We start from the raw sequence: 20,026 nt of genomic DNA, 5'->3' as shown, positions 1-20,026 counted from the left end.
CTGGCGGCTCGATGAGGCACAGCACGGTTCGGTCTGGCACGGCTCGGCAAGGGCAAGATGCCAAGGTCAGGTTGGCCTCGGCCGGGAGGCCAGAAGAGCCCCTACGGGGGACAGGGAGCCCGCAGCCACATGCCCTGGCCTCGACACCTCCTTATCCCCTTCCCCGCACCCTGTAGCCCCTTCCTTACACCCTATGGCCCCTTCCCTGCACCCTTCAGATCTTTCCCTGCACCCTTCAGACCTTTCCTTACACCCTATAGCCTGTTCCTTACACCCTATGGCCCCTTCCCTGCACCCTATAGCCCCTGCCTTGCACCTTATGCCCCCTTCCCTGCACCCTGTAGCCCCTTCCTTACACCCTATAGCCATTCCTTACACCCTATGGCCCCGTCAGCCCTTTCCCTGCACGCTATAGCCCTTTTCTTACACCCTATGGCTCCTTCCTTGCACCCTATAGCCTTTTCCTTACACCCTGTAGCCCCTTCCTTGCAACCTGTAGCCCCTTCCCTGCACCCTATAGCCCCTTCCTTGCACCCTAGGGTGACCTTCTCTGCACCCTACAGACCCTTCCTTACACCCTATGGTCATCTTTGGCTCCCCAGCTGCTGCTCCATCCCCGCTGGCTGAGCTGTCCCCACCCGTGTCACACGCCCCAGCAGTGCAGTCTCCTGCTGTCCCCACACATGTCCCATGCCCAGCTCTCACCTCTGTGCCCACACACCACCCACCCTGGCTGGGCGAGGGTCCCTGGACCCCACCGCTGGTCCCGAGCCACCCTCAAGGCCTCGGAGTTTTAAGGTGTGAGGTTTTGGGGTGCGGGTCCTGGCTCCTGGTGTGCTGGCAACCCCCAACTTCATGCCCATGACGCTTGCCACGGGGTGACACGTACAGGGAGGAAGCTGGTCTGCCACTCCGTGCTCGCAGCCGCTCTCACCCTTTTTCCCCTCTTCGGTGAAAAAGACGAGCAAAACGCGGCCGTGGGTGCCATTGACCCCACCGCCCTCAGTCCCGGGCTACGGCCGCGAGGGGCAAAATAGCCAGCGCCACGACAGCGCGCTTCCGCCGACCGCGGCAGGACTCGAACCTGCAATCTTCTGATCCGAAGTCAGACGCCTTATCCATTAGGCCACGCGGCCGCCGCTAGCAATCATTTCCTCCGTGCACTACTGAGCCCACCGTCGGCGGACTGTACCACGCATATGGCGGGGGGGCGAATACATACACACACGGGACGGGACGTCAGCGCGGCCGGAAGCTCCCGCGGGCGCCCCGGTTTGGATCCGCCCTCCGGCCCAGGCCGCGGCGGTGCGGGCCTGGGAGCAGGTCAGTGAGGGGCGAGAGGGGTGGGGGGGCATGGTTGTGTGTGTGGGAGTACGGCCGTGTAAGGCTGGGGGGGGCATACTTGTGGAGGGTGTGCACGGCTGCGGGGGGGTGTACGTGGCTGCAGGGGTTGCATACGTGTGGGGGGGCGGTTGCAGTCCTTGGGGGGGTGCTTTCCTTGGGGGGGGTTGCATCCTGCAGGGGGTGTGTGCACGGCTGTGGGGGGGTTGCAGGGCTCCCGGGGGTGCAGCGCGGAGCTTCACCCTGTCTCTCTCCCTGCAGCTCTGGCCGCCCGGGGGGGGCAGCCCCTGCTGGAGGCGCACCCCCAGAGTAGGGGGAGATGAGGCGCCTGCCCTGGAGGAGATCAGTGAGGGGCTGCACTGCAGCCCACAGCTCCAGGCCCCGGAGATGCACCTCCAGCTCCTCCGCCAGCTGCCCGCTGCCGGAGAACCCAGCCCAGGAGCCGGCCAAGGGCCAGCGGCGCATGAACCCCCTCAACATCCAGATGCTGTCCAAGACCCTCCATGAGCAGATCTTCCGGGGGGCCCAGGTACACTATTCGGCGGCTGAGATCCAGAGAAGTGTAGAGCACCTGCAACGCCATGACCTGTGGGGCAAGGAGACCTCCACGCTCCCCGACGTGGACCTGCAGCTGCCCCGCATGTACGGGGACAACATCGACGAGCATTTTCGCATCCTGGCACAGAAGCAGAGCTTGCCCTACCTGGAGGCGGCCAACGAGCTGCTGCGGTGCGAGCTGCCCCCCGTCCCTGCTCAGTGGGCATGGCAGCTCGGCTGGACCCGCTACGGCCCTGACGGGCAAGCAGAAGCTGTCGATTTCCCTGAGGAGCGGGCGGTGGTGTTGGACGTGGAGGTGTGCGTGGCTGATGGCCACTGCCCGACGCTGGCTGTGGCGGTCTCGCCACACGCCTGGTGAGATGTGGTGCTGGCAGTGATGCTTAGGGTCGTGGTGGTGGGGGGAGACAGCTTCGGGAAGGATGGGGATGCTCCCAAACAGAGCCTCTTCCTGCAAACCACCACTGGCTTGCAGGGAAAACAGCAAAGCCATGAAGCCTGGCTCTGGGATGTGGGATGTCTGTCCTGGTTAGCAAGCACAGTGCACCCTGGCAGTCACCTCCCTCCCTCCCAGGGTGGGATCCTGCTCAGAACCCCATGTCACAGCAGGTGCTTTTGGTCCTGGGAGCCCCTACTTTATTTTTTATGGCTGTGGGGTGCTGTATGTCATCTGCAGGTACTCGTGGTGCAGCAAGCGGCTGCTGGAGCAGCGTTACTCCTGGTCCAGCCACCTCACCCTGGCTGACCTCATTCCCCTGGAGAGCCCGGCAGGCGCCAGCTGTGCTGGAAAGCAGGACTGGCCTGAGAGAGTGGTGGTGGGGCACAATGTGGCCTTCGACCGGGCATTCATCAAGGAGCAGTACCTTATCCAGGTAATCTGCAGTGCTGTTGCTTTGTGATAGTCATTTGTGCTGGCTTTTCAGGGTTATTGTGGCACATGCTTGCAGGCTCTCATCCTGCTGGGGGACTTCAGCCACCCCGATGTAGTTGCCAAGGCACTCTCCGTGATATTTGAAAAGTCATGGCAGTCAGGTGAAGTCCCTGGGAACTGGAAAAAGGGAAACATTGCACCCATTTTTAAAAAGGGTCAAAAGAAAGATTCTGGGAACTACGGAGCTGTCAGCCTCACCTCTGTGCCTGGAAAGATCATGGAACAGATCCTCCTAGAAGCTCTGCTAAGGCACTTTTTCCCCCAATGTGTCCCAGGGCTCCCGGGTGCGTTTCTTGGACACCATGAGCATGCACATGGCCATCTCGGGGCTGACGGGCTTCCAGCGCAGCCTCTGGATGGCTGCCAAGCATGGCAAAAGGCAAGGACTGCAGCAGGTCAAGGAGCACATGAAGAAAACGCGCAGCAAAACGGAGGGGCCAGCTGTGAGTAAGGGAGCTGTGGCCTGGGTGGCAGGGGACTGTTTGATCCTGTGATGGGACTGTTTGTTCTGGTACCGGGACCGTCTGCTCTGTACCAGCAGAGTAGGAGCTGTTGGAGCGTCTCTGCTGGGTGAATCTCTCCCAGCGCCTTCCAGATGACCTGGCCTTGGTTTAAAATGGAGCAGGGGGCATCCTTTACTCCTCCTGATCCCAGCTGCAGCCTGTCCTCATCCTGCACCATCTGACCCCTCTTCTCGTTCGCAGGTCACTTCGTGGGACTGGGTGCACGTCAGCAGCATCAACAACCTGGCGGACGTGCATGCACTGTATGTTGGGGGGGAGCCACTGGAGAAGGAAGCACGGGAGCTCTTTGTGAAGGGAACCATGGCCGACATCAGGAGTCACTTCCAGGTGCGAGCGGCTGTCCCAACATCCTGATGGGCAGCGGGAGCTGGAGGTGGGAGAGGGGCGGGAGCAGCTGCTGGGATAGTTTCCATTTTGCTGCCCTGTCTTGTGAAGGATTTGGGTGTGCGTGGGGCTGTGGTGTCCCCCATCCTCCTGCAGCCCCGGTGCCTTGCCCTGTGCTGGCAGAAGGGTGGCTGCTTTGCCTACTCTCACCTGCCTCTGCCCCCAGGACCTGATGTCGTATTGTGCCCGTGATGTCCAGGCCACCCACGAGGTGTTTCAGGAGCAGCTGCCACTCTTCATGGAGAGGTGAGAGCCACCAAGCTCTGCCTGGCATTGGCTGTGGTCTTGGCTGGCAGCGGGGAGAATTGTGGTTCCTCTGGGGACGGGATGCGGCTACTCTTGTCCTTGGGGTGGCAGTGGGAGGTTGGGGAGCCCTGAAATCCATTTCAGGGGGGACCTCAGACCCCCCCCTTTTGCAGGTCAGAAGGAATAAATGTCAGCACAGTGTGACTGGAGGAGGAGGTGAGCAGACAATGAGGCAGATGAGTGATGCAGCTTTGGGGTTAGTTCATGGGGTTGTTTTTAGGGGAGCAATTTATGTGCAAGGCAGGCAGAAGATGCAGGGATCCGTACAGGTTTAGAGGAAGAGCATCAAGAGGTGTGTGGGGCTGGGAAACGAGGTGAAGACACGTTTGTGTCTGTTGTAGTCTGGCACTTCCAGGGCAAATGCCCTCCAGCAGTTACCTAATTCCTCGCTGCTTCGGGTTCTAGGTGTCCCCACCCTGTGACGTTTGCAGGGATGCTGGAGATGGGGGTGTCCTACCTGCCTGTCAATGGGAACTGGAAAAGGTACCTGGATGATGCTCAGGGCATCTACGAGGAGCTGCAGAAGGAGATGAAGAAGTCCCTGATGAACCTGGCCAACGAGGCCTGCCAGCTGCTGCACGAGGAAAGGTACCCGCGGGCTTGGGGAGCAGGTCCTGCCTCTTTCAGGGTGGAGGCCAGATCTTGAGTGGTCCCTGGGAGGCTATGGACGGGTGCTGGAGAAGGGAACAAAGCTGCAGTGTGACAGCGGTGTGTTGGCAGGTACAGGGATGACCCCTGGCTCTGGGATCTTGAGTGGGACACGCAGGAGTTTAAGCAGAAGAAGAATCCAGGAAAGAAGAAGAAGAAGGGTCAGGACGAGAACAACAAAGATTCTGCGGCAGTGGCAGGCACAGATGGGTCCGTGGAGGAGTGTCAGGAAGGTGAGCAGAGGTGGTCCCTGGGGACAAGGGATGCTCAAGAGATGCCTTCTCTTGGGCACCCAGACAAAGGGATTTGGCTTGTTGGCACTGGCAGGGTGAAGCATTGCTGCCCTGTGTCTCTTGCTGGGGTGTGTGGTGGGGGAGGCTATCTCAAGGTCCCCGTCCCCAGCAGGGTGGCATGGAGGGCTCTTTGTCAGCCAGTCCTCCTTGCCCCACCAGACCCTGGCCCCCCTGGGGAGGATGAGGAGCTGAAAGCCCCCGCAAGCCAGGTTTGCCTGGAGCGTCTGAAGGAGACAGTTGTGCTGCAACCCAAGAGACTCCAGCACTTGCCGGGCCACCCGGGGTGAGTTGGGGACCCTGGGTGTCCCCAGGGGTTGCCTTGCGCTCTCTGACCCATCCCTGCTGCTCCCCAGCTGGTACCGCAAGCTGTGCCCGCGCCTGGAGGAGGCGGGATGGGTGCCGGGACCCAGCCTCATCAGCCTGCAGATGAGGGTGACCCCGAAGCTGATGCGCCTGGCCTGGGACGGCTTCCCCCTCCATTACTCGGAGAAGCATGGCTGGGGCTACCTGGTGCCGGGGCGGCAGGACAATGTGCCGGAAGGCCCCTTGGAGTTGGAGGGTCCTCCCTGCCCGCACAGGTGAGGGGGATGTAGTGAGGTTCTGAGCCAGGGGCTGCCCCATGGAGGGGTTCGGGAGCTTCCCAGGACCCTGCCCAGGTGCTGCCCCTGAGCCTCGGTCCTTGTTGTGGATGCGGGAACCCTGCCCTCTCCCCTGCCAGGGTGATCGAGTACCTGTACAGGCAGCACTGCCTGGAGAAAGGCAAGGAGCAGCCCCCGGGGCCGGACGCCGCCATGGAGGATGAGCTGCTGGTGATGGATGGCAGCACGATGTGGGAGAAGGTGAAGGAAGGGATGGAGCGTCCTTCGGTGGGAAGGAGGTGTGGGGCTGGGCTTATTCCCATGCGCCTGTGAAAACCAGCCCTGTGCTTGGCTGTGGGGACTGAAAGTGAGAAATTTTCTTTAATAAACATTAAATCACTGTAGAAGTGGTGTTTTATCCGGTTTCCCCTGTGGTCCCTCTGTCTCGCAGGTGGAGGAGCTGAGCCAGCTGGAGGTGGATGTGGAGGAGAAAATGGGCAGAGCAGACCAGAGCCTGGCACAGGTAGAGGAGGTTTACAGTGCTATGGGGTGGCAGATTGGTCCTTCTTCCCTCGATTTCCCCTTCCTCCTGTGCCAGGGGGGTTCCTGACATCACTTTGCATTGCTGGTTGCAGGAGGAGTTGGATGTGCTGTGTGAGCCAGTGGAGGCGAGGAACCAGCCTTCGTACCACCATGGCAACGGTCCCTACAACGATGTCAACATCACTGGGTGCTGGTTCTTCAAGCTGCCTCACAAGGCAAGTTGGGTGTTCCTGGGGTTCTTCCTGGGGGCTTCCCAGCCACCCTGCATCCCAATTCCCGTGGTCCTGCTGGACAACCATGTCATCTTGTCTGTCACCCCAGTGCTGCCAGGACTCCTGGGACCCCTGTGATCTTGTCCCATGGGGTATAGGGGTGGAAAGGCATCTCTAGCTGGGGCAGGAGAATGCACAGCGCTTTATTGATGTTGAGTGGTGGTGTGCTGAGCCCTGGCGCCTCTTTTGCTGCTAAAGGATGGGAACAATAACAACGTGGGAAGCCCTTTTGCCAAGGATTTCCTGCCCCAGATGGAGGACGGCACCCTGCGGGCTGCTGTGGGCCGCACCCATGGGACCAGAGCCCTCGAAATTAACAAAATGATCTCATTTTGGAGGAACGCTCACAAGCGGATCAGGTAAGCAGCTGTCTTCAGCTGAATCGTGATGTTTCTGCGGGTGGAGGCGGTGTGGTGGCCGAGGGAGGTTGTGTGGATGCAGGGGGGCTCAGCATCTCGCCTGCCGTGTGTCCTTCCAGTTCCCAGATGGTGGTGTGGCTGAAGAAAGGGGAGCTGCCTCGTGTGGTGACCAGGTACGGTGAGGAATGGCCCCAGCTGGGACCACGATCCCTTCCACACTGCGCCGGGAGGGCTCTTGCAGCATGATACTCACCTTCACTTCTGTCCCAGGCACCCTGACTATAATGAGGAGGATGATTATGGAGCCATCCTGCCACAGGTGGTGACTGCGGGCACCATCACACGCCGGGCAGTGGAGCCCACGTGGCTGACAGCCAGCAATGCCCGGGTATGGCCGCGCTTGGGTCCTTGTGGGGGTGTTTTGGGGAACCCTCTGTGCGTTTCGGACTCCTATTTCCAACCCAGGTGGGAGCAGCCTGGGTTAGAAATAGGAGTTGGGGCTGGATGCTGGGATTTGAGGTGGCAGGGCTGGTGCTGCGGCCCTTCTCTTGCTGATGTGCTGCGGCCCTTCTCTTGCTGATGTGCTTTGACTCTGGGAGAGGGGAAAGAGCCAGCAGAGGCTCCTGAGCTTCAAAACTTGGTGAAAAGAGAAGAAAACAGCGAAGCACCGTTTTCTGTCCTTCCCCAAACTCCCCTTCTGTGCTGGAGGAGCGCGGGGCAAGTGACCAAGTGATTGATGCCCCACGCGTGTGTTAAACCCGGTTTTTACTTCCAGAGCAGAGTTTAGGGCATGGGGGAGCGCCGTGCCAGCACGCCACGGCTGCAGGAGGAAGGCTGCTCCTGTGCTGCTGAGGAGGAGAGGGAGGTACAGGGCTTGTACTGAGCTGGGCATTGTGTCCCACAGGCCGACCGTGTGGGCAGCGAGCTGAAAGCCATGGTCCAGGTGCCACCTGGCTACTCGCTGGTGGGCGCGGATGTGGATTCCCAGGAGCTCTGGATAGCTGCTGTCCTCGGCGAGGCTCACTTCGCTGGCATGCACGGTGAGCCGGGGCTGCACCGTGGGGAATGGGTTTGCTGGGTTAGCGGGGTGATCCCCTGAGTCCGGTTCTGTGTGGTGTCCAACCCCTGCTCCCTTCCCGGCAGGCTGCACGGCCTTTGGCTGGATGACTCTGCAGGGGAAGAAGAGCAACGCCACAGACCTGCACAGCAAGACGGCCGCCACGGTGGGCATCAGCCGGGAGCACGCCAAAGTCTTCAACTACGGGCGCATCTACGGGGCCGGGCAGCCCTTTGCTGAGCGGCTGCTGATGCAGTTCAACCATCGGCTGACACAGCAGCAGGCGCGTGAGAAGGCTCAGCAGATGTATGCTGTCACCAAGGGCGTCCGGAGGTGGGTGCCGTCTGGGGAGGTGGAGGGTGAGTGGGGACGGGGATGGTGGCCATGTCCCATGGGACCTGGGAGGTGATTCTCCCCCTCTACTCTGCTCTGGTGAGACCCCACCTGGAGTACTGTATCCAGCTCTGGAGTCCTCAGCACAAGAATGACATGGACCTGTTGGAACGGGTCCAGCGGAGGGTCACAAAGATCATCAGAGGGCTGGAGCACCTCTGCTATGAGGACAGGCTGAGAGAGTTGGGGTTGTTCAGCCTGGAGAAGAGAAGGCTCCAGGGAGACCTTATAGCAGCCTTCCAGTACCTAAAGGGGGACACAGGAAGGATGGGGAGGGACTCTTTACCAGGGAGTGTAGTGATAGGACAAGGGTTAACGGTGTCAAAACTAAAGGAGGGTAGATTTAGATTGGATATTAGGAAGAAATTCTTTACTGTGAGGGTGGTGAGACACTGGAACAGGTTGCCCAGGGAGGTTGTACCCAGGGAAGCTGTGGCTGCCCCATCCCTGGAGGTGTTCAAGGCCAGGCTGGATGGGGCGTTGAGCAGCCTGGTCTAGTGGGAGGTGTCCCTGCCCAGGGCAGGGGGGTTGGAACTGGATGATCTTCAAGGTCCCTTCCAACCTGAACCATCCTATGATTCTATGACCTGGGTGTGGGTCACTGTCCCCTCCAGGTTTCATCTTTCCAAGGACGGGGAGTGGCTGGTGAGGGAGCTGAACCTGGCTGTGGACAGGGCGAAGGACGGATCGGTATCGGCCCAGGATGTCCAGCGGCTCCAGAGAGAAGCCATGAAAAGGTGAGATGCTCCGACCTTGCATGGCTCTGGTGGCACTGGGGTGTGAGGAGGAGGGAGCTGGAGCCCTGCAGGCGGAGAAGGGAGACGGGGTTGGATGGTCCTGATCCTCCCTCCCTGCTCTCCCAGGGCTGAGTCTGTTTGATTTGGGGGCTGCCAGTCTCTCCCAGTGAGCAATTAGCAGCAGGAGGCTGCAGGGGCTCATCTGGCCGCCCCAAAGCATTTGAGGCTCTCAAACAGGGCTCATAGCCCCGTCCCTTGCTTCCAGCAAACCTCCCCTCTGCCCCACCAGGTCCCGGAGGAAGAAGAAGTGGGATGTGGTGCAGCACCGAGTGTGGGCTGGAGGCACTGAGTCCGAAATGTTCAACAAGCTGGAGAGCATCGCCTTATCCCCGTCCCCGCAGACCCCGGTGCTGGGCTGTCACATCAGCAGGGCCCTGGAGCCCGCTGTGGCCAAGGGGGAGGTAAGGATGGTGCTCTGTGCTGCTGAGCTCTCAACTTTGCTTGTCTTCTCCAAAATGGCAACCTTAAGTTCAGCCCTTCTTAGATAGCGGAGGCCCAGTAGGCTCTTGAAGCCATGAAAAAAAACCCCTTCCCCTATTCTTTATCTGCATGCTGTCGAGAAAACCCAAAACCCCTGAATTTAACAGACTTCTCCCAGGAGTTCTCTCCTGTATTGGTACCAGGCCCTGGACCCCGATGTCCTTGAACATTTGTCTGTTTCCTTCCACCAGTTTCTGACCAGCAGAGTGAACTGGGTGGTGCAGAGCTCGGCTGTCGACTACTTGCACCTCATGCTGGTCGCCATGAAGTGGCTCTTTGAGGAGTTCGACATAAACGGGCGCTTCTGCATCAGCATCCACGATGAGGTGCGCTACCTGGTCCAGCAGCAGGATCGCTACCGGGCAGCCCTGGCCCTGCAGATCACCAACCTCCTCACAAGGTGAGGTGGGACGGCTGTGGTGCCTCCTGGGGACAAGCACCAGCGCCTCTGGGGTGGGACAGGGCAAGCTCAGGGGACTGGGGTAACAGCAGAGGGGTTAGCTTTGCCCACACCGAGCTGGTGCAGAGGAGTTTTCTGCTCAAGGGAAGTGGGCAGCACTGGAGGTTGCAGTTCCTTCACATATGATTCGGGTGGCTATAAATGGAGCTCGGCTTTGATTTCCAGGGATGACGTGCTGGTAAGAGGGGGATATCTTCGGCTTTTGGCTCCTGCCAGTCATTCCGCTCCTCTGGGATGCGAGTGCATCGTGTCCTATTCCCTTCAGGTCTGCGGCCGTCACATGGCAGCAGCCCTTGAGCCCCTGGGAGCCTGAAACTGTCCCCATCCCTCCTCTCCCCCTGTGGTGTATGAAGGCACGGACTCCAGCTGTGATAAGCATGAAATCATTTATTGCTTCTCAGGCCTCAGCTTTTATACCCGAGCTCTAAAACTTTCCATGCACCTGCTAGGCAAGTAAACACATATTTCGGATCACTAACCCAGTCACCTTATTCAGTTCCCACCAAGATAAGCCCGCGAAGCTGTTTTCTTGTTCCATGTTTATATTGAACCAGTTCCTCTTCGTTCCATCAGTATCGATATCTGCGTTCCTGTTTCTGTGTGCTCTGCTCGCTGTCCTTGGCCGTACGCAGGCCTCTGCTCGTAGCTCTGCCACATCCCCCTGCCTTCAGGGGACAGCGAGGGGCACGGCCCGTTGTCTGTGCTGTGAGCACCGGCGCTGTTGCCCCTTCTGCAGTGGGGGGTGTTCCCGGAACCTCCCTGCCCCATGCAAAGTAAAGCTCAGCCTGGAAAGCTCTTGACCTCAACGGCCTCCTTTCAATGTGGCTCCGGCACAGCCAGCTTTGCCAAATCCCCTTCCTGGCACCGTGGGGTATTTGGTTATACAGGAGCCAGCCAAAGCCAAGCTGTTTTCTCAGATACAGCAGACAGCCTTCCTGTGCCGGTGCGGTGGGCGCAGCGGGGGCAGGCACCCTGACGTTCGTACCTTTGTGCTGGCTCCTGCGTGCACAGGGATTCCTGCTGGCAAAATTCAGCATGGGCTCTGCCTGGGAGGATTAGCCAGCAGCGAAGGGCCGGGTCCTCCCTTTCTTCAAAGAGGCTCAACGTGCTGTTCTCTGTTCCTCCCATGTACAACTTCAGCAACACTTGACCCTCCGTCCACCCAGCACTTACAAAGCACCTTGTCCTCCAGCCCCAGAGTGACATGGGTGCAGAGTAACCCATTAGCGATGGCTGGCTGGTCAAAGCCAGGTGTGACAAGGCTAAGGGCAATGTCTAGCACTGTCCCACCTGGTCTCTTGTTCTTCCAGGTGCATGTTTGCCTACAAACTGGGCCTGCAGGATCTGCCACAGTCGGTGGCATTCTTCAGTGCAGTGGATGTTGACCAGTGCTTAAGGAAGGAGGTGACCATGAACTGCATGACGCCATCAAACCCAACTGGCATGGAAAAGAAATATGGTATCCCTCAAGGTGAGTGGTGTCCATGCAAACTCACCGCCCTGTAATCCCCTCTGCACAAGCCCCCTGGCTTAGGCAGAGCACTTGGCCTAAGCAGCCCTTCCCTGTGGGGCCCTCCCTTTGTGGACCCCCTTGCTTCCCCACCCATCAGCTGCTCTGCAGGGCAACCATGGCCCTGGGGCCAGCCCCTCTCTGCTCCTCTTTCCTTTCTCAATTCACAAGTAATTTGTGCTGCTGCTTCAAAATATTTCCGATAGCAATGAGTCAGGCTCGGCTCTGTTACTGCATGCCCTCAGAGAGGAGCCCTCCTGTGCACTTTTAACACAGCCCAAGATGGAATTGCTCCTTCTCTGAAATGAGAAGAAACAACCTCGTATATTTTACCCTTCTGGTCTTCGGTGCTTTCTCTCCTTCCCCACTCCCCCTTAGTTCAGTGCATCTCTGTTCAGAGACCTTGGCATTGCTGTCTTCTTCCCCAACAATCCCAAGGTCTACACTCATCCCTATCTGCACTGCATATAATCCTGTAACTGCTGCCAACAAACATTTTTAACTCTTGGCTGGGAGCTGCATTAAACAGCTCCTCCTCGCTGTGCGGCAGCGTTTTCTCAGATAAGAAAAACCCGCCCTCAGATTCGTTCTCTCAGTCACTGAACACATCAGACACTCCACCCTTAGGTGACCTTTATTAGGCATCTTACAGGCAAAGGAAGCTTTTAGAAACAAGATTTGTGTTCTGCGGGCAAAAAGGACACTTCTGGTCGCACCAAGAACAAGGCAAATTAAACAAGTGCATCGTGTCAGGGTCAACAAACAGGTAACAGCACAACCAGCCTCACGTGAGGGAGCTATCACCTCTCTGCTGCTCAGGCAGCAGCACGCTTCAGCTCCGAGGCAGAACAACTCATGTTCACACCACCACCCAAAACAGAAGTTTGAATAAATTTAGGGCTTTTTGTGTTACACGCTCTGAATTAAAGCAAATCACGACTGTCACTGTTATGTTACACAGTCTCTGAGCGTACTGCAGAATGAAGGGAACTGATTGTCCCATTGTCTTCCAGGAGAAGCACTGGATATATATCAGCTAATTGAAATAACCAAAGGTTCGCTGGAGAAGAAGTGATGACGCTAGAGTGCCAGAATGACAGTTGTCCAGAGAGCGTGCCAGAGCCTGGCTGTCCTTTCAGAAGGAGATCTTTTGGCGGGGACTGAGCCTGGTCACTCTGTTTCCTTTTTGCTGTAAGAAGGGATGTTCCTGGGGAAGATGATTTTGATAGCAGCACATTCAAATAGCAGAGGAGCTTCCGAGCACAGCAGCCAGCTGTAAAACCTGAGACAGTGGCCTGAGTTGCTGCTTAAACACCCATGAGCACAAAGGAAGAAGTCTGAAGTATTTGGCAAGAGAAACAACAAACCATCATCTCCCTACACGCAGTTCTCCAAGACCAAGGTGAGCCTGCCACAGAAGAGGCACCATGGGAAAAGGCAGCAGCAGCAACCCCAGCTTTATTTTTTTCGCCGTCTTTTCTTTTTGGGTTCCTGGTTCTCATCTGTCTGATCTGCGGTGCTGCTCTGGAGGGGGAAGAAGAGAGCAGCAGCACAGAGTATGATTGGTTTTGTGTCATTAGTCTAAGGAATGTTTACCTAAAGCAAGAAACCAGACGTGCAGAACAGGATTTAGCTCTTTTTCCTCCCTAACAAAATGATGTGAACATGGGACTCCTCTCACCCACTGAGACTTTCCCCGTGGAACTCAGACCACAGGTTATGAATGGCACAGGACAGGGACTGTTTGTGCTGGGTTTTGGTTGTTGAAACACTCAGGAAAATACAGACAGAAGCACCAATAAAAACCTGGACAATCAGCAAAGTAGATTGTTTATCTCTCTATCCAGCACAGGTTGTGCTACCTTCCCCGGCACTGTGTAGTAGAAGAGACGGGCGTGAGGAGAATGATGCCTTGTAGAGTTTGCCCCGCCAGCTGTTTAGCTACAAAAGTTAACCTAGATGCAAAGCCACTTTGTATCGTGCTGCAAAGGTCTGATCCTGACCAGCCAGTAGGTCCTCAAAGGTGATGCTGGTAGACCCCTCTGCTTGCTGAGGCAAACAATGAGGCTGTAAGAGCAGCCTTAGTTCCCTAAGACCAGAGATACAGACATGAAGGTCACTCAAGGGAGAGGGCTAGAGCGTAGGGGACATTAGCCAGATGAACTGTTTATCAGTGTAGTATTAGAGTGAGAGCCAACCCAGGGAAGTCAAACTGTCCTGATTTCACATATACCTGAACAGGTCACAACTACAGCTGGCCTCAAGAGAGGGAAAAACCATCAGTAACAGCAGATAAATGAGTTCTGACCTGGTCGTTGTCTGGCTCGTTTTCAGCATCCTCTGTGTTATGCTCCTGCAAGGCGCTGTCTAGCATGGATGCGTTGATGCGGAAGTCCCGGGAGGTGCTTAGCTTCATATATTGCATCAAGTTCACCTGCAGCAACCAAGGTGAAACCAGGGGGAGAGGACATTATGCCATTAGCATCTTGGTTTTGTTTCCTACCCTGCTTAGCCCTTTGCACAGCACTGGGACGGAGCCCATCACAGTAATAATGCAGGATTGAAGCAAAAAGTCCATGCAATCCAGTGGCGCATTTATGTTTTCATAAGAGACAAATGATTACCAGTTATTCTCACTCTGGTGTAGTATTTCATCGTGGTACACTTCCCTCCTGCTTATGAAACAGACTGGGAGGAGTGGGATGAGGAAAGCTGGCATTAGGTGTGTAAGTATCTGCTCCACCAGAAACCCCAGAGAATGCTGGGTCACGGGCAGTACTGCCACTGCCACCTGCTGGTACCAGCGTGACAGAAATTCAGTAGTGTTGGGCCAGGAGCTCACGTAAAGGCTGGAAGAGGTATAAGGTCCTTACGCCTCCCAATTGGAATAGCAGTGGAGATTTGAAAAGGTGGAACTGCAGTAGCCCTCTACTACATCACAATACCACTGTTCCACTCAGTTCGGGTCACAGAAGGGCTCTGCTTTGCATTACCTTTGATTTCTTGGAGAGATGGATAAGGAACTTCTCATATTGCTCTATTGCAAATATCAGATTTGGGATTGGCTTGGTCTCCCGAAGCACCTTCGCCTGAAATGGAAAAGGAGAGCAGAAGGTCAGATTTGGAAGTGAACGGCCTGAAGATACCCTGGTGCTAACATCATTAACAGGCACGCCTGCTATGGTGCTAGTGTGGCACCGATATTTGTATCAGCAGCTTAGACTCCCACAAAAGACAACGATGCTGTAGCATGACTCCAGTTTAGAAAAGTGTCTTGCTCCATGTCAGTCCTGCCCCAGCAAACCTTGCCAGTTTGTTACTGGTTTGAAATTGACTCCCACGATGGTTCTGCAGTGAGGCTGTCCCGTGTATTGTCTTGTACTCGGCCTGCAGTCCACAGCCCTGATATGCCTGACAGCCATCGGAGCAGATCTTCCCCTGCCCCAGCTCTGCAAAGGCATCGCAAGCGCGTGCCTGCCAGGCAATGAGCACATCCCTGTTTCAGCACATCTTTGCCCTGTTTATTTACCACCACTGATGTTTCTTCCCCATGGTGACAGAGTGGTAAAAGGACACGCAGCATTTCAGTTCATTTCCGTACGCTCAGGGAACAGCCAGGAAGATCATGCTTGTGGCTTTTAAAACCTTAACATCAGAGGAATGTCTGGGACAGCTGACGAGACAGAGGAAATGCTGTCCGGGAGCACAAACAAAGGACATAAAAGACCAGGAACCTGCCAGCCTGCTCACTTGCTCCCAACCAAAGCAGTCATTGTCAACTGCCTTCCTTTAGTGGAATACACTACTTTGTCTTTAATGTACTGATAAAATTAAGAAACACTTAAACAGAGTGCAGTATTAGTTCCAACAGATTAGCCCATTTCTGTAATTTCATAGCTTGCCCCAAATGATAACTAGTTTTTTACTTAAAGGCCCAAATGTCAGTTTGTGATTGGTGAAGCCACCAGGTAACACAGACCTTGCGGTACAATCCCAAATTCAAATGCAGGCCCTCTCCCTTGTCCTAGTAGAGAGTGAGTCGATCTTACCATGACTGTGGAGACTGCAGCAGCTTCATCCTCTTTCTTCTTCTTTTTCTTCTCTTCTGCAAAGCTTAAGCTCTCACTGTGGATGTTCTGAAGGAGGATGACGAGAGATGAGGCATTAGAGGACAATTAGAGAAGAAAGGCCAGGCAAGTAAAGACAGAGAAGTCTACTCTGGCCAACTAACAGCATTACCAGTTAGATAACAGAAAGGTAGTAATACAAGGATGGAATGGGGGGGTAATCTCAAAAAAATAAGGAAGCAAAAACTAATTTCATAATTTATACATTCAGAAATATGTATGTGTGTGAAGTCCCCAGGAGGGGTAGCTCTGCACACCACTACACCTTCCCTAACATGCCACGTCTGTTCTGCAATTCCTCACTCAAGCACCCAGTTCCTCTCCAAACAGCTAAATCCCATCTTTGGCACTGCAGTCTTTGGCACCCACGTTACTTCACACTGTGATGACTGCAGTGGTGTTGACCTTTATTTGCCATTGTGGCTAACGGCAGTATTAATCTCATCCAAAAAAAAAAAAAAAAAGACATGAACAGAGAGGGGAAAATAAAAGCCAAGAAGCATCTCCCCAAACACTCTCCCTTCCCCGCTCAAGCAGAAATCAGCATGCTTGGTCCCAATAGTGCTGAAATGTCTTATAATATTATTAGACATAGTAAAGCTTGAAATTTAAGAAACTCAAATCGTGTCAAGAAGATTAATAATCCCCCAAAGGTGCCCACGTATTGTAGCGGATACACCACTCAGCATCAGAAAGACCAACTGTGATTTTGCCACAGTTAATTTAGGCCTTACCTGTACATAAGTAATGAATGAGTAACACTGTGGGGTCAAATGGGAACCCGAGAGCTTCACCTGCAAAGCAAAGCACCAGAGAGGACGGTGTTACTCCCAGCTCAAGGCAATGAGCCATTTCCTCCTCCCGCAATTCACTCACACTCACCAGCTTTTCTAGCCTTGCTGGAATCGTATTTGAGGTGCTGCGGCAAGCTTGGATATACTGCAAGGAAAACATAAGAGAGTTTCTTCTAGATACGCTGTTTCCAGGCAGGGCTCAAGGCAGTTTGTCCAACGGCACAGTGGGGAGGGCAGGATTTGCAAGAACTGTCCTCCCCAGTGGCTTGCTATATCCCAAATATCATGTCTGCATTCCAGAGCTGTGAGAGAGCTAAGGGAATTCACCACCTTGTCTCAAACTAGCTCCTCTGGCCTGTTTTCATGTCCCAGTTCCCTCAGGTCCGATGCTTCAAGCCCTAGATGGGAATGCATAGCAAAAGCAGGATTACTGAGAACTGCGCAAACATCACTGGTGTCATCTACTGTGGCACACAACTGCGTACAGAGGAACCTACAAGATACACTGGAAAGAGACGCTCCAGGCCACGCGCAGCCAAATTCAGCTGGAGGGAAGCTTTCCTTTATCTCCACTGGTACAACTATCACTGCTCCAGAAAGGTCACGAAATTGAGGGCATGAAAGCCAACAGAATAAGGACTTAACTCCTGCAAGAGATCAACAGCCCAGTTCTGAGCGTAGCTGCTGCCAGGGGTCACTGTGAGCTTGCTGCAGCAGATGGGGAAAAAGTTTTTAGATCCCAGCCAGCCCACTGCCAGCAAAGCAGCACTCACATGTTTGACGAGGGAGGTGAGAATTGCGTATGTCTTGCTGAGGCTTCTCAGCAGCGTGTCCACACAGCTCCCTGCAGGGAGTGCTGTCTGTACCAGCTCATGATAAACTGTCAGCAGAGTTCCCAGCTGCAGAATTACACCTTTCTCCAGAGCCTGGGTTTGGTTTGATGCCTGAGAAGAGTCTTCTAGAAGAAAGAGAGGAATACCTGGTAAATGAGTGTCTAATGAATCCAATTATGCAGGTGGGAAGTTCAAAAGACCCCCTTTGCATCTGGTGCACAAAGCACCGGTCTGGCACAGGGAAAACAATCGCTGGAGGGATTTTGTGACAGCACTTTCTATCTTACATTGTTCATGTCGAACCAGCTCAAGGGAGAGTTTAACCTGCCCTCAGATGATGCTACCTCAAAACCCCCAAATATCTTTTTGCTCTCTATCTTCATCAGGTTTTGACAAAGGTGTAACAGTAAGAAATGGATCACTTTTATTACCTGATGTGTCTGATCCCAGACTAGTGAGTTTCTTGATAAGCCAATCCACCTCTTCGAGGACCTTATCTGCCTGACCCAGAACCAGCAACTAAGACAGAAACACCAATAACAAAACAGGTTCTTGGAGGAGTTTGGCACAACAGGAATCTACAAGCCACTTGTAGCAGAGTAGCCGGGGACACTACAGGTCGTTCCATACACACTATTTTGACTCACACAGACAGTAGGGGCTGCAGTCTTGGCATTCACTATGGCGAAATGGGACCGACTCTCCACTTCAATGTCCTGGGCAGAGGAGAGAAAACAAATTCTGGTGAGTAAAACGTAATTTGTGCCAGAGATGCACTCAATTCTGCTCTGACAGCACTAAGTGATGAAGAGTTAGGCTGCTTCTGCATCATACCTGATCTATGTCTCCCAGGCAAGCGTGGATGTCTTGTGCGAGTTCCCGCAGCAGGCTGACAGGACTCTTGTACAGAACATGGAGACTGAAGAGCAGAGACAGCAAACCCTTGCAGCAAGCGATATCCTCTGTGGGGAAAGGAAAAGAAAACAACACATTACCAGGTGCAGAGCTCCCCTAGCTATTTAGGGATATCAGACATCCAGTGAGGGAAAGTCTCAGATTCAGTACGGATTTAACAGTGTGCCTTCCCAGAAACAATACACAGTAGGTGAAAAACCTGTCAAAATACTGCAGATACAAAAGCAGAGTTTACAACATTGGGCATCACATATAATACTGCAAGGAGAAGTATGGCACACTGGAGCCCTCGGCCCATTGAAAAATGATGACCAGAAGCACTGAGGAAGCGCAATACAGACTCTGGTGAGAGTAATATCTTTCCAGAGTATAAATCCAGATTTGAGCAACAGATGTGCTAAATAACAAGGGAGAAAACTCAAGTAAGTGGCTTCTCTTTCTTCAGCAGTGCTAATATTTATAGAGATGGAGTTTCTTCCCTAATACTTGTGCTAATAACCACAGTGTCACGGCAATCTGCCACAGAATGAGACCTGACTATACCTGTAACAAGGAAGTAAAAACAGGACAGACAACAGCAGAGCATCTAAAGGTCCGATATCAGACCTGACACATCACACCTAAACATGCTCCCCAAAGCTTACTTACCAAGAGCATTTTCTTTGCAAATTTTGACTGTCCAAGTCAGGAACTGAAGGAACTGCATAAGGGGAGAAACGATATTACATCTTTGAAAGAGAATTCACAGCACAAAAACTAATAATCAGAAAAAAAAACCAAACCCCAACCCCCCAAATAACCAGCAAAGGGAGACCAGCAGAGTCCCCTTCTGGCAGAAAGGCACGCAGCCATGCTCTGCAAAGTTCCACAAAGGACACTTAACCTACCAACAAGTGAAAAGCTGAGATCCAGGACACGGGGAATGGCTATACATTCCCTTGGACAGAGTAACAGCTCCATTTAATTTAAGGTAAATAATAACTCCAGACTTCTGGCACATTTTTATTGCAGTCCCTAGCTTGTAAAATTGGGGCACTTTAGAAAATGCCTCCTTGCACAGAAGGAATTAGACACTCAGCCACTTTGGAATAGTCACAAGTCTGTTGGCCTTTTTTCGCTCTATTCCCATGCGGAAGCCATACCACAACTAGGCTCTGTTAGGAGTCCCTGCTCAGGCAAACAAGTCATTCAAACTCCAGGTGCCCAAAGGCAGGATCAGAATGTTCAGGAGCAGGGTGGGAAGACAAGTTGTTTTTAATTGCCCTTGCAGGCGTGAGACAGGAGAATGCTGGCAATGTAACAAAACTGCCACTTTGACATGGTGTGCTCCGCAGGAGAAGGCAGAACACGCACACACGGCCGAGCCCTCAGATGTCAACCCAATCTGATAAATCTTCTTGCCACACCTATAGCTATGCCACCCATCCCTGCCACCCCATGAAGGTTGTGAAGTACCTGCTGAGAGGCTGGATCCAGGAGTTTGGACAAAGTGGAGAGAACTATGATGAGTGACTGCGTTTCCTTGGAGTTGAAGTCATCTTCAGCATTGCTGAACTGGTTCACCAGGGACCTCTGATCATGGGAACGAAAGAGAGAGTCCCTGAGCGTGCATGGTTGTCGCTGGGCCATTTTAAGAAGCAAATAACTAGAAGCTGCAGCAGATAAAGGAATCAGCAACAAGGAGAGTGACAACGAATATGAAAAGAGGACTCTTCTAAAAAGCGAGTGCTGTTTTTTGTTATGAGTGCTTACATAGAGGCCTGCATATGATTCAGTGCGACTTCTACAACACTCAGGGAAGTTTATGCTGCACTGAAGGACCCTATTGCTCTGTAAATACACGTGCACTTCAATCTAGCTCTGCAGAGCACCCTGAAGAAGCTCTCCTTAGGGATCAGAAGCTTTTCTGAACTGCCAGTGAATCAG

General features: G+C 54.1%; 2 protein-coding genes and 1 non-coding gene across 4 annotated transcripts in view; 1 reads left to right on the top strand and 2 right to left on the bottom strand.

Moving 5' to 3' along the window:
* Positions 1-1,063: 1,063 nt before the first annotated feature.
* TRNAR-UCG (transfer RNA arginine (anticodon UCG)) lies at positions 1,064-1,136 on the bottom strand. The gene has a single exon. It is a non-coding gene; the product is annotated as a tRNA-Arg (tRNA).
* Positions 1,137-1,211: 75 nt separating this feature from the next.
* Positions 1,212-13,253, top strand: POLG (DNA polymerase gamma, catalytic subunit). Its single transcript, XM_054214887.1, has 23 exons — positions 1,212-1,323; positions 1,603-2,253; positions 2,573-2,768; positions 3,103-3,270; positions 3,532-3,678; positions 3,902-3,981; positions 4,447-4,629; positions 4,762-4,922; positions 5,142-5,265; positions 5,336-5,560; positions 5,701-5,821; positions 6,012-6,083; positions 6,196-6,318; positions 6,574-6,734; positions 6,854-6,907; positions 7,005-7,122; positions 7,639-7,774; positions 7,878-8,124; positions 8,799-8,921; positions 9,211-9,382; positions 9,653-9,861; positions 11,232-11,392; positions 12,445-13,253. Exons 2-23 carry the CDS (start codon positions 1,661-1,663, stop codon positions 12,504-12,506), a joined length of 3,636 nt encoding a protein of 1,211 aa, XP_054070862.1. The 5' UTR covers positions 1,212-1,323; positions 1,603-1,660; the 3' UTR covers positions 12,507-13,253.
* Positions 12,829-20,026, bottom strand: part of FANCI (FA complementation group I) — a 24,579-nt gene continuing 17,381 nt past the window's right edge. For both annotated transcript variants that reach the window (XM_054214885.1, XM_054214886.1), the window contains 12 exons: positions 19,556-19,672; positions 18,749-18,800; positions 18,020-18,147; positions 17,833-17,901; positions 17,617-17,704; positions 17,126-17,310; positions 16,441-16,497; positions 16,293-16,352; positions 15,481-15,567; positions 14,425-14,520; positions 13,740-13,865; positions 12,829-12,955 (listed from right to left, as the gene is read on the bottom strand). In XM_054214885.1, coding sequence (XP_054070860.1) covers positions 12,890-12,955; positions 13,740-13,865; positions 14,425-14,520; positions 15,481-15,567; positions 16,293-16,352; positions 16,441-16,497; positions 17,126-17,310; positions 17,617-17,704; positions 17,833-17,901; positions 18,020-18,147; positions 18,749-18,800; positions 19,556-19,672 — 1,131 coding nt within the window. In that variant the 3' untranslated portion in view covers positions 12,829-12,889. The remainder of the gene's footprint in view (positions 12,956-13,739; positions 13,866-14,424; positions 14,521-15,480; positions 15,568-16,292; positions 16,353-16,440; positions 16,498-17,125; positions 17,311-17,616; positions 17,705-17,832; positions 17,902-18,019; positions 18,148-18,748; positions 18,801-19,555; positions 19,673-20,026) is intronic.

Source organism: Rissa tridactyla, chromosome 9 (genome assembly GCF_028500815.1).
Source record: "Rissa tridactyla isolate bRisTri1 chromosome 9, bRisTri1.patW.cur.20221130, whole genome shotgun sequence".
Classification (NCBI taxonomy): Eukaryota; Metazoa; Chordata; class Aves; order Charadriiformes; family Laridae; genus Rissa; species Rissa tridactyla.
The sequence above is the reverse complement of the archived record's forward strand: the minus strand, read 5'-3'. Positions and strand labels throughout refer to the sequence as shown.